General features: G+C 44.6%; 3 protein-coding genes across 6 annotated transcripts in view; 1 reads left to right on the top strand and 2 right to left on the bottom strand.

Annotated features, from left to right (window-relative positions):
• The window catches only part of LOC124822225 (beta-glucosidase 12-like), a 53,498-nt gene that overhangs the window by 36,894 nt on the left and 3,376 nt on the right, over positions 1–13,228 (top strand). For 2 of the 4 annotated variants that reach the window (XM_088097875.1, XM_088097873.1), the window contains exons 1-4: positions 7,687–7,875; positions 8,106–8,175; positions 8,414–8,472; positions 8,566–8,602. The exons of 1 other annotated variant lie outside the window; for it this stretch is intronic. In XM_088097875.1, the coding sequence (XP_087954001.1) occupies positions 7,687–7,875; positions 8,106–8,175; positions 8,414–8,472; positions 8,566–8,602 (355 nt within the window). Of the gene's footprint in view, positions 1–7,686; positions 7,876–8,105; positions 8,176–8,413; positions 8,473–8,565; positions 8,603–13,228 lie in introns of those variants that run through there. One more of the 4 variants, XM_088097874.1, reaches the window with a different exon arrangement.
• LOC148193997 (uncharacterized) lies at positions 3,128–4,052 on the bottom strand. The gene is made up of 2 exons (XM_088097878.1): positions 3,366–4,052; positions 3,128–3,280 (listed from the first exon to the last, which is right to left on the bottom strand). The coding sequence occupies exons 1-2, from the start codon at positions 4,050–4,052 to the stop codon at positions 3,128–3,130; spliced, it is 840 nt and encodes a 279-aa protein (XP_087954004.1).
• On the bottom strand, positions 5,200–6,762 carry LOC148193996 (uncharacterized). The gene is made up of 4 exons (XM_088097877.1): positions 6,727–6,762; positions 5,935–6,564; positions 5,729–5,851; positions 5,200–5,643 (listed from the first exon to the last, which is right to left on the bottom strand). Exons 1-4 carry the CDS (start codon positions 6,760–6,762, stop codon positions 5,221–5,223), a joined length of 1,212 nt encoding a protein of 403 aa, XP_087954003.1. The 3' UTR covers positions 5,200–5,220.

Raw genomic sequence — 13,228 nt, 5'->3', positions numbered from 1 at the left:
GGTGTTGTGATGTGAGGCCAAGGAGGGTGGGGAGACCCCTCATGAGTTGGAGGAGCAAGCTGTGCAAGGAATGAGTGAGACTGCTGAAAAAAGCCTCTGGTAATCGTTTACAGCACCCCTGTAAACGATTACCCGAGAGAAATTGGGAATTTGTACAGAAAGTCCAACACAGGTACTTAGTCAGGTGAACACAGGTCACCATTGGAAGAAAAAGTGACTTTTAGGCACTTCTGCAACTGTCTGAGGCCTGTGCAGGTGTTCCAGTGGTGGGAGAGGGTGGATGGTGATGTGATGTGAGTCCAAGAAGGCTTGGGAGACCCCCCATGAGTTGGTGGACCAACCTGTGCAAGGAATGAGTGAGACTGCTGAAAAAAGGGGCTGGTAATCGTTTACAGGACCCCTGTAAACGATTACCCGAGAGAAATTGGGAATGTGTACAGAAAGTCCAACACAGGTACTCAGTCAGGTGAACACAGGTCACCATTGGAAGAAAAAGTGACTTTTAGGCACTTCTGCAAGTGTCTGAGGCCTGTGCAGGTGTTCCAGTGGTGGGAGAGGGTGGATGGTGATGTGATGTGAGGCCAAGGAGTGTGGGGTGACCCCTCATGAGTTGGAGGAGCAAGCTGTGCAAGGAATGAGTGAGACTGCTGAAAAAAGGGGCTGGTAATCGTTTACAGCACCCCTGTAAACGATTACCCGAGAGAAATTGGGAATTTGTACAGAAAGTCCAATACAGGTCATCAGTCAGGTGAACACAGGTCACCATTGGCAAAAAAAGTGACTTTTAGGCACTTCTGCACCTGTCTGAGGCTGGTGCAGGTGTTGGAGTGGTGGGAGATGGTGGGTGGTGATGTGATGTGAGTCCAAGGAGGCTGGGGAGACCCCCCATGAGTTGGTGGTGCAACCTGTGCAAGGAATGAGTGAGAGTGTTCAAAAAGGGCTCTGGTAATCGTTTACAGCACCCCTGTAAACGATTACCCGAGAGAAATTGGGAATTTGTACAGAAAGTCCAACACAGGTCATCAGTCAGGTGAACACAGGTCACCATTGGAAGAAAAAGTGACTTTTAGGCACTTCTGCAACTGTCTGAGGCTGGTGCAGGTGTTCCAGTGGTGGGAGAGGGTGGATGGTGATGTGATGTGAGTCCAAGAAGGCTTGGGAGACCCCCCATGAGTTGGTGGACCAACCTGTGCAAGGAATGAGTGAGAGTGCTGAAAAACGCCTCTGGTAATCGTTTAAACGATTACCCGACAGAAATTGGGAATTTGTACAGAAAGTCCAACACAGGTACTCAGTCAGGTGATCACAGGTCACCATTCGAAAAAAAACTGACTTTTAGTTTTACAGACAACTGCAGTGTTATTAAGTGGTATTGGTTAGTGTTATTGGTTAGTATTAAGTGGTATTGGTTACTGACTTTTACTCACAACTGGCATGGTATTAAGTGTATCATAAATTGAACATTACATAATAAATGTCGAGAATTGAGGAACCATTGTGAAACTAAACAACTTCATTTTATTAAATACTTCAAATGATCAAAGGAGGAACTGGATTACATAGTTCTTTAAAAAGCAGTAAAGAAAGCCTAAACAAGCAATTTTAAGTCTCAGGATTGTTTGCATAAGCACTTGGCAAGTGTTGCAGTTGTTCTTCAATGTTCCCAACACGCGATTGCAACGCATCAAACCTTGTAGTGATGACCATGTCCATGTTTCCAAATCTTGTTTCAAGGGCATCAAATCGAGTTTCAAAGGCATCAAATCTTGAACCAACAAAGGTTTGCAGTTGTTCTATGCGGTTGATTACATTATCTAGTGTTGTAGATGAACTGCCTTGTTCATCATGTTGTCCTTGATTCTGTTGACCTTCTTGTAAGGGGGGATGGGGGGCATTGCCTTTGGGAACCCATTCTCCTTCATCATTTTGCATATAACCAAATGATGCTAGAACTTCATAACCAATTCTTTGCTTGAACTTCAGTTCTGAAATGGGATAACTTTCAGTAGGCACTTGAAAGTGTTCCATGAAGATGGTTATCAAATGTGGATACGGCAACTTTGCGTTCTCCCTTAATGCTCTTTTCATCTTATATCTAATAAGATGTCCCCAGTTAATTTGAATGGAATTGAAAAATGCCCATAGCAGCATAATATCCTCTTCAGATGCCTGACCAATATTGGTTGCACGAGGAAGTAATACTCTAGTGAGAACGTAATGAAGTATCCTTGGTTGAACCTTCATTTGCCCCGCTAGTATTCTAGATTGTATGGCTGCATCATCTCTACACACTAGTTGCCTTGCAGTGACAGAATCGTATTGTTCTTTCCACTCATCTACAACTTTGCCTTCGTAGCAAACACCCTCAGATGGGAGATTAGTCAGTTGTTGAAAAAGATTAGGGCTGACCCTAATTTTGACCCCTCTAACTTCGCTTCGAATAACCCCCGTATCCGATATTGACATGTTGCTATAGAACACTCTCACTAATTGTGGGTGGTAATGTCTTCTTAAACACACAAATTCAGTCAGCCCAGCTTCGTGTAATATGTCATAGAATTGAAAATTTTTTCCTTGAAAGTATTCGTCCTGTAGATACTTACTCTCCAAAATTTCCCGATTTACGAAATGTTGGGCATATTTCTCCTGTTGCTCATCCGACGAGAAGAGATCATTGGTAGGCGTAGGAGGGGATGACGATGGTGATGGGGTTGGACTCCGGCGACGGCGACGTCCACCAACGGAAGAAGATGCCTTTTGTTTCTTCGTTCCACGATCAGCCATTGTATTTCGTTTAGGGTTTTCCACTGACAGAAGAGAGGTTTTCGAAACCAATATGAGGAAGGATGTGTTTTGGGCGGTTACGAACACGATTGCAAGTTATACACGTTATGCAGTGGGATAATTAGGTTTAATTAACTGAACACAGTAATCGATTACCAGAGCCTCGTAATCGATTACAATGGCCTCGTAATCGATTACCAAAGCCTCGTAATCGATTACAATAACAAATACTGGTGTGGTCATATGCATCACATACATTCATTAAAGGAATTTCATCGAAGACCATTTTAACTTTGAAAAACATAAAAAAGTTACAAAATAAGCAGCAAACAAGTTGTATATATCAGTTGATGTTCTTATCGAAATTGTTATGTACAGCTGACAACAACGACATAAATCCAAAATGACCCATTTCGGTATCTTGTGATAGTTGGATAGTGTCCGCTTCAAATTGTTCACGGTGATCACATTCAAGAACATTACTTGGTCTTTCGCCCTGAAACAACACAACTACTAAGTTAAACATAATTGATAGACTAAAAACTATGTAATAAATATTTTGACCGTAAATAATGACTCACGCATTGTTCGGTTGGTGGTGTTGAAGTGTTTGTCAATGAAGTTGACTTTTTTCTTTTGGTTTTTTTCTCAACAGTGGACTTCAACCTATTTGTGCGTGGACGTCCTTTTCGCTTAACAGTTGCAGGACTGTGTACAAGGACATCAGATGTTCCAACTGGAGTAAGTGGTATTGACGTGCATGCACCAGTATCGTATCTTAGTTGGCCTGCATCACTGATGATGTTATTTGTCATGGAAGAACTGAATCCAAATTTTGTACCCAAACAACTAAGTTCTTTTTCCAATTCAGTACTAGCTTCCTCAGACTCACATGCAACTTCAGCAATTTCATAAAAACGTTTGCACAAGAGTTTGTATCTTTGCATCCGTGGTTCATTTGTCGAATTACTATACGATGCTGTTATTAGTGTGTGTCTTCTTCGAATGTTTTTGCTCCAGCGCCTCAAAATGTATTGTGAGGGAACACTGTAAACATCTTCTTGGCCAAATACCAACAGGGAATGGCGACATATAATTCCTCTAAACTCAAAGAGGTGGCAAGAGCAAGTGGTTGTCTGTGTGATGGGATCAAATTGAACTTTGTAAAATTTATCCGGTACACGATTACCCTCCCACATTCGTTCCTCTTTTACAGTGTAAGTGTTCCACAAGTCCTCCTTTAAGGTGTCTTTGATGAAACAATTCATCCTTGAACGGAATTCTGTTTGGACCTCCTCAAACTTTGCATGTGTGTATTCCACTTGAAATTGTCTCTCAGACACTTGCACAGGCCTCAGACACTTGCAGAAGTGCCTAAAAGTCACTTTTTCTTCCAATGGTGACCTGTGTTCACCTGACTGATGACCTGTGTTGGACTTTCTGTACAAATTCCCAATTTCTCTCGGGTAATCGTTTACAGGGGTGCTGTAAACGATTACCAGAGCCCTTTTTGAACACTCTCACTCATTCCTTGCACAGGTTGCTCCACCAACTCATGGGGGGTCTCCTCAGCCTCCTTGGACTCACATCACATCACCACCCACCCTCTCCCACCACTGCAACACCTGCACCAGCCTCAGACACTTGCAGAAGTGCCTAAAAGTCACTTTTTCTTCTAATGGTGACCTGTGTTCACCTGACTGAGTACCTGTGTTGGACTTTCTGTACAAATTCCAAATTTCTATCGGGTAATCGTTTACAGGGGTTCTGTAAACGATTACCAGAGCCCTTTTTGAACACTCTCACTCATTCCTTGCACAGGTTGCTCCACCAACTCATGGGGGGTCTCCTCAGCCTCCTTGGACTCACATCACATCACCACCCACCCTCTCCCACCACTGCAACACCTGCACCAGCCTCAGACACTTGCAGAAGTGCCTAAAAGTCACTTTTTCTTCTAATGGTGACCTGTGTTCACCTGACTGAGTACCTGTGTTGGACTTTCTGTACAAATTCCCAATTTCTCTCGGGTAATCGTTTACAGGGGTCCTGTAAACGATTACCAGCCCCTTTTTTCAGCAGTCTCACTCATTCCTTGCACAGCTCGCTCCCCCAACTCATGAGGGGTCACCCCACACTCCTTGGCCTCACATCACATCACATGTTACTCAAAATGACCACTCAAACACCATGTTACAAACAAGCCTGCAACTTAGAAGACAAAAAAAATTACGACATTCTGAAATCGACAAACCCACAACTCATAATAACAATGGTATTGAATAGATAAAATATGAGACCAATTCAAACCAAAACTCAAATTTTATTTCATTGAACCAAATCGGATACATTGAACATTGTTTTCTTAATCTATTTACAATGATTACAATTTTCATTACTTTCCAAATAACATTTTCAATCAACTAAATACACAGATCACTCATTTTTTATTCTAAGCGCTACGGTCCCGGTGTATGGAGTCCTAAGTGCTCTTCCCTTGTAACGCCTTCGTGATCCAACCCTAACATACGTCTTCAAAGGTTGTTTATTTCCGTCAATGTCAGTAGGGGATACAAAACCAGTGTTCACAGATGGTTCTGTACGAGGCACACTTTGTCCAACGTCATCTTTATTTTGCCTTCTTGCCTTCTCTTCAGCCAATTGTGCCTCCAAAGTTGCAACCCTCCTTTTAAGTTCTTCAATTAGAAATTCTTGTTCCTCTAAGGCACGCATAAAAGTTTCTCTGCGAGCTCTTTTTTGTTTCTTCTTTCCTCTTGGTTTAGCATCCTTTCTTTTAGGTGTTGGTCTGTATTCCTCCTTATCCTTCGTTGAAGGACCACCGTAAACATCGTCAACAACCTGAAATTTAACAACACATTACACATTACACAACTTTGGTCAATATATGAAAACATAACAAAACTTTCGATAACAAACAACTTACCAAACCTGTCTCCATACACCGTTTAACGAACTTGTCTCCAACACTTATATTCATCCAATGCAATATTCGTGGAAATTTATCAATAGGACCTTTTGGTGGAACAAACAGCTCAAAAAACCATACCTACGACAAATAAATCATCTTAACTTGTAACAGACTTAATTCAAATAACATTTTAAGTAAGTACATCAAATACTATTAATTACCTGCAGCATGTACACACAACCGTTGACGTAAACGTTTGAAATACCTTTTCCTTTCTTCAAGCCTTGAGAAGCTTTGCACAAACTATGTAACAGAAAACGATAAACTAGACTACCCCAACAATAACTACCCAAAGCACTTAAGTTGTCAACAACATTAAACATTACGGGAAACACTTTCCCGCTACGTTTTGGAAATAAAATCTCACTTATCCCTACCAGGAGGTAAAGGCTACAAAAATGAGAACAAGGAATCTTCTTCTTTTGTTTTCGCATTAGAATTTTGTATATTGAATTCAATTCCTTTGTTCCTTTGCCTATGTATTTCACACATTCACTATTGCCCAGCTCTTCCTTTAAGTTAATGTTTGCACCATCTGTACTCAGTCCCAACCCTAAATAAATATCATTTTCATTTATATTCAAAACTTTATTCCCAACTATAAAACCACTACTACAGTCGTCCCACTTACCCAATAACTCACTCACTATATTTCTACCTACTTTAACATTGACATTGACATCTAAAAACCAAGCAAATGGAGTTGTCGCAATCAATGATCGATGCTCCTTTGTTAAGCGTTCGTTCAAAGTACATATATACTTTGTCGAAAAAGAGTGACGAACACTCAACTGCATAAACCAAAATCAAATCATCAAAACAACGAAACCCAATAACCCAAGCACCACAAGACAACGATACGAACCCCAAACATTAACCCAAATCAAATAACCATGCTACGTGATGCCCAAACCGAATAACCAACCTACGACATGGAATGGAAAACCACTTACCTTAGTCGTCGGACAATCGTCACCGGAACTTCCCATTACGCACGATAACAGGAGACCAAACTGGCCGGAGACAACACGATGCAAATGGAACGAAGCGAGACGAAACGCGACCTTCGTCCTCTCAAGAGAACGGACCTTTTGCAATGGAACAGAGAAAGGGAAAGGCAATGGAACACAGAAAGGGAAAGGCAATGGAACAGAGAAAGGGAAAGGGGTATTTTAGGATTTTCACTCAAAATAAGGGTTACGGTCATAGGTTTTAAAAAAAAAAAAATTTAAACAAACCAATGAGGTGGCGACACGTGGCGTTGTCAAAAGAGTGTTAAAAATCTGTTGTTGGAATATCGCGGTCCTATTAAAAAAGTCAAACATGCAATCATATAATGGATCTGATTATGACAAAAATCAATTATTCATTAAAAAAGATTGTTTTTAAATAGTTCTTACATAATTATAAATTAATATACTTCGTTTGTGGTTAAGAAAAAACTCTTCTGACCATTTTTTACATACTTTTTATGAGAAGTAATTCAAAAAATAGAAAATTACCTTTTTATATTTTTTAAATAACTTCGCATAAGTATGTTATAAACTATAATGAGTATTTTATTGATTTTTTTTTCTAAAAAACGGTTTAAATAAATAGTCCAATAAAGTTAATATTTTAGTTGATGGTTCCTTTAACTTCTTGTATTCAAACAAATCATGTTGTTACTCTATCATTATGTTTATATTTCTTTTACTCTTGGTTTTTAAATCAGATTTCTCCACTATTTAGTTAATATACCACAATATATTTTCCTCAAACTAATAAGGAAAACACACTTCACATCAAGGTGGATTTCTTTATAAAATAGAATTTAATTTTAATATACATTATCGTTGCTTTGCAATAATAGAGTTCCTTAGTTATATAGTCTTAATAATAGTGCATACATCTGCAATGAAAGTGAAACAACTATGAAGATTGCAGCTTTGGCATTGAGTTTACATCTTCTCTATGTTTTTTTGCAGATTATGAGATCAGCACCAATCGGTACTGAAGCTGTAATTTCAACTTTTTTCACTGATGATTTTAGGAGTACATCTCTTAACAGAAGCAGTTTTCCCGAAAATTTTATATTTGGGACAGCATCATCTGCTTATCAGGTACTCCAAAACTGAGATAACTTTTTATATTTTGTTTATAATATTTAGTGAGACATTGTAAATTCTGAATAAAATTTTGTAGTAAATTTATTTCTTGTAAATTTTTATAAAAATTATGCATGCAGGGAAAGTTTCACAAATGGGATTTTTTTTGCAATAATCCTTTTATTTTCAAAGAATTTTTGTTTTTGCAATAATCTTGAAAGATGTTTAATTAGCATATAAACCAGTGTGAAGGTGCAGCTAATGTTGGTGGCAGAGGACCAAGCATATGGGACACATACACTCATAATTACCCAGGTTCTTTTGTTTCTTTGCCTATAGTACAATCCATGTTCACTAAATTGTTTTATAGTGTGTTCAATTATAGCTTGTTATGTATGGTAAGTTATTGAGTTCGTGATATTGTATTGAAATGTAGTATAGTTTTGATAGAGTTTTCTTAGTTTATTTTTCTAAAACTATTATTATGTTCTTGATATGCTAGAGACATGTCTATTGTTACAAATTGTAGCATATTTTGTCTGAAACATGACAGATAAAATACTGGACAGAAGTAATGGAGATGTTAGCATTGATCAATACCATCATTATAAGGTAATGATAATAAGGATCCTTTGATACATTAATGTCTAGTGAAGCAATAAAAATAAAGCATAATTGAAATTGTTTTCATATCTAATAACACAGGAAGATATTGAAATAATTAAGGAAATGAACATGGATGCCTACTGTTTCGGCTGAGTCCGGGCGGACCCTGTACAAACACACAAACTTACGGTCGAAGACGGACGGGCGGGCGGCGAAGATACATGGACCGAGCGGACACTGCTGAATCCTACGAACCGGAGCTAGCTGCATTGACGGGCGGCACCAAGATGGACGATCGCTTTTCCATGGCGCTTCAAACCGGGCGGACGTCCTCCAATCCGGGCGCTCCCTCTTTGCTCCGAGACGGGCGGACGTCCTCCAATCCGGACGCTCGCTCCACGCTCCAAACCGGGCGGACGTCCTCCTCTCCTGACGCTCCCTCTTTGGACGAACGCTGTTCCTGGATGGGCATCCTCCCTCTCCTAGCGCTGCTCCACACTCCCAGTTGGGGAGGGGCCGGGTACCTGCTAAAGGCACTCCGACGCTCAAGTCAGTATTATGACAGAGCGATTGTAATGCGTGTATGCATCGTTATTCAAGTTAGTTTAGAGTTCATACCTGAGACCTTTATTTATAGCGAATTGTAATGGGCTTTTACCTTTTGGGGGCCTGGGGACGGCCCAATAATACCTTAATCTTCGTTAAGGACTTTAATGTGTCATTAGCATTTAACCGTGTAATCAGCAACGTGCGTCGGTTGGGAATGATGGTCGGTCAGGGATGTTATCCTAGGTGGGCGTCCTGCTCTCGGGCGGACGTCCAATCCTTGGGCGGACGTCCAGCTCTTGGGCAGTCGTCCACTCCTTGGGCGGACGTCCAGCTCTTGGGCGGTCGTCCATTCCTTGGGCGGTCGTCCACTCCTTGGGCGGACGTCCAGCTCTTGGGCGGTCATCCACTCTTTGGGCGGACGTCCAGCTCTTGGGCGGTCGTCCACTCCTTGGGCGGACGCCCAGCTCTTGGGCGGGCGTCCGGCTCGTGAATACGTATCAGATTATTGGGCGGACTGGCGGATGGCGGACGTCCTTGGGCGGACGTCCGGTTCCTAAGGACGCTCGGTCCAGACTGTTTGGCGGACGTCCGAATTATTGGGCGGACACGCCAACTTAGGCGGACGTCCACTTCTCAAATGGCTGGTCGCTCGTTCGGTCCATCCTCCGGGGCGGACATTTTACCTTGCGCGGACGTCAAGCCTCGGGCGGACGTTCTACTTTGGGTAGACGTCCTCTATCGGTACATATGGCGCCGTCTATGTGGGCGTCCTTCCGTACGGCATCCGGCACCTCTGGTACATAAGCCCCCCAAGTCCTAGTGCACGTAGTGTGCGTAGGATTATGAATAATCATCTAAAACACGAGAAGATTTGACGCCATGGTCATACATATTTCCCAGACGTTTCGTCCCTCGACATTTTCCTGAAGAACACTTTTTGTGAGTGTAGAGAGTGCGGTGCTATCTTGTGGTGATAAAATTCCATGTGAGTTCTTCAAATTTTCTCTTACAAACAGGGGTTCTACCCGGTTGGCGGATGTGCATTTGGCCATTTAGGTGACGCTCTGCACTCCCTGGTACATACGCTCTGCCTTGGTTGGCTGGACGCTCGCCTCATTGGACGGGCGTTCCATTTTGGGCGGACGTCCAAATGGCTGGACGCTCGTCATGAATTCCATCTCTGGCGGACGGCCCCTCTTTGGGATGACGTTCTGTCTTGGTTGGCCGGACGCTCGCCATCTTGGGCGGACGTCGCTGGACGCTCGCCACATTGGACAGGCGTTCCATCTTGGGCGGACGTCCAAATGGCTGGACGCTCGTCATGAATTCCATCTTTGGGCGGACGGCCCCTCTTTGGGATGACGTTCTGTCTTGGTTGGCCGGACGCTCGCCATCTTGGGCGGACGCTCGTCATTTTGGATGGGCATGCCATCTTGGGCGGACGTCGTTGGACGCTCGCCACATTGGACAGGCGTTCCATCTTGGGCGGACGTCCAAATGGCTGGACGCTCGTCATGAATTCCATCTTTGGGCGGACGGCCCCTCTTTGGGATGACGTTCTGTCTTGGTTGGCCGGACGCTCGCCATCTTGGGCGGACGCTCGTCATTTTGGATGGGCATGCCATCTTGGGCGGACGTCGTTGGACGCTCGCCACATTGGACGGGCGTTCCATCTTGGGCGGTCGTCCACATGGCTGGATGCTCGTCCTATGCCGGGAGGTCCTGTTATTATATAAGCCCCCCAAGCCCGAGCATAATTTTATTGTGCGAAGGGATTTTCTAGATGGCCTCCGAATTGCGGGGTCCTCGTGGAGGTCGACTTGGCGTACCCTGGAGGACAAATGGCCGGACGGTTGACTGCTGAATACCAGATTTGGCTAAGTTATGGACGGTCGGCCCTTTCTGAATGCCAGATTTGGCTAAGTTATGGACGGCCGGTCAATTCTGAATGCCAGATTTGGCTAAGTTATGGGCGGCCGGTCAATTCTGAATGCCAGATTTGGCTAAGTTATGGACGGCCGGCTCTTGTTGAATGCCAGATTTGGCTAAGTTATGGGCGGCCGGTCAATTCTGAATGCCAGATTTGGCTAAGTTATGGACGGCCGGCTCTTGTTGAATTTGGCTAAGTTATGGACGGCCGGCTCTTGTTGAATGCCAGATTTGGCTAAGTTATGGACGGCCGGCTCTTGTTGAATGCCAGATTTGGCTAAGTTATGGACGGCCGGCTCTTGCTGAATGCCAGATTTGGCTAAGTTATGGACGGCCGGCTCTTGGCTAAGTTATGAACGGCCGGCTCTTGTTGAATGCCAGATTTGGCTAAGTTATGGACGGCCGGTCAATTCTGAATGCCAGATTTGGCTAAGTTATGGACGGCCGGTCGATTGCTGAATGCCAGATTTGGCTAAGTTACGCGCGGCCGGTCCTTTGCTTCGTCGCCCAACCAAGCTGAGAGTTGTTCTCGTTGGAACACTCTTTTTCACCAGCTTGGGTTTGGTAGGGTGGACGGTCCTCCGCTTCGTCGCCCAACCAAGCTGAGAGTTGTTCTCGTTGGAACACTCTTTTTCACCAGCTTGGAGTTTGGTAGGGCGGACGGTCTTTCGCTTCGTCGCCCAACCAAGCTGAGAGTTGTTCTCGTTGGAACACTCTTTCACTAGCTTGGAGTTTGGTAGGGCGGACGGTCTTTCGCTTCGTCGCCCAACCAAGCTGAGAGTTGTTCTCGTTGGAACACTCTTTTTCACCAGCTTGGAGTTTGGTTGGGCGGACGGTCTTTCCCTTCGTCGCCATTGTTGCCGGTTACCTGCACTATGAAGGGAACATAGCGAATTTCAAGTTTAAAGAAAGATGTGTCTGTACCTTGTAAGGTCGAAAATATGCTATGGCCAAATGGCCGAGAACAGGTTGAGGCCAAACGGCCGAGACTGTGCTGAGGCCGAACGCTCTTAATCATGTGGAGGCCGAATGGCCGAAATCATGACGAGGCCGAACGGCCGAGACAATGCTGAGACCGAACGTCCTTAAATATGTGGAGGCCGAACGGCCGAGACAATGCTGAGGCCGAACGTTCTTAATTATGTGGAGGCCGAATGGCCACGATCACGCTGAGGCCGAACGGCCAAGGATAGGCTGAGACCGAACGGTCAATAATACGCTGAGGCCGAGCAGGCCGATAATATGTCGAGGCCGAGCGGCCAATAGTGTGTTAAGGTCGGGCGGCCAATAACATGCTGAGGCCGAACAGCCGAGAGTAGGTTGAGGCCGAACGGCCAAATTTGGCTAAGCACCGGGTTTGAAAGGCCAATTGGTTCAATTCAAATTACGTACCTTGGCAGCCAAACGGCCGGACGGCGGATGTCAAATTTATCTGTGGTTGAACAGTACCGGATGGCTAATACTCGAGGTTGGACGGTTATGAATGGGGGCCGTATGGTCAAGTGGCCGAGAAGAGGTTGAGGCCGAACGTTCGAGACTGTGATAAGACCGAACGTTCTTAAATGTGGAGAACGAACGGCCGAGACTATGCTGAGGCCGATCGGCCAAGGATATGTTGAGTCCGAACGGCCGAGACTATATGTCGTGCGGCTAGGAAGTACTGTCGATGGGGTTGTCTGTGCTCATTTCTCGTGGTCATCTTTGGGTAACCAAAGTCACACGGTCCCACGGTGGGCGCCAAATGTTTCGGCTGAGTCCGGGCGGACCCTGTACAAACACACAAACTTACGGTCGAAGACGGACGGGCGGGCGGCGAAGATACATGGACCGAGCGGACACTGCTGAATCCTACGAACCGGAGCTAGCTGCATTGACGGGCGGCACCAAGATGGACGATCGCTTTTCCATGGCGCTTCAAACCGGGCGGACGTCCTCCAATCCGGGCGCTCCCTCTTTGCTCCGAGACGGGCGGACGTCCTCCAATCCGGACGCTCGCTCCACGCTCCAAACCGGGCGGACGTCCTCCTCTCCTGACGCTCCCTCTTTGGACGAACGCTGTTCCTGGATGGGCATCCTCCCTCTCCTAGCGCTGCTCCACACTCCCAGTTGGGGAGGGGCCGGGTACCTGCTAAAGGCACTCCGACGCTCAAGTCAGTATTATGACAGAGCGATTGTAATGCGTGTATGCATCGTTATTCAAGTTAGTTTAGAGTTCATACCTGAGACCTTTATTTATAGCGAATTGTAATGGGCTTTTACCTTTTGGGGGCCTGGGGACGGCCCA

Source organism: Vigna umbellata, chromosome 8 (assembly GCF_029865625.1).
Source record: "Vigna umbellata cultivar VRB3 chromosome 8, Vumbellata_1.0, whole genome shotgun sequence".
Taxonomy (NCBI): Eukaryota; Viridiplantae; Streptophyta; class Magnoliopsida; order Fabales; family Fabaceae; genus Vigna; species Vigna umbellata.
Note: the sequence above shows the minus strand (reverse complement) of the source record. Positions and strands in the feature narration are given on the sequence as shown.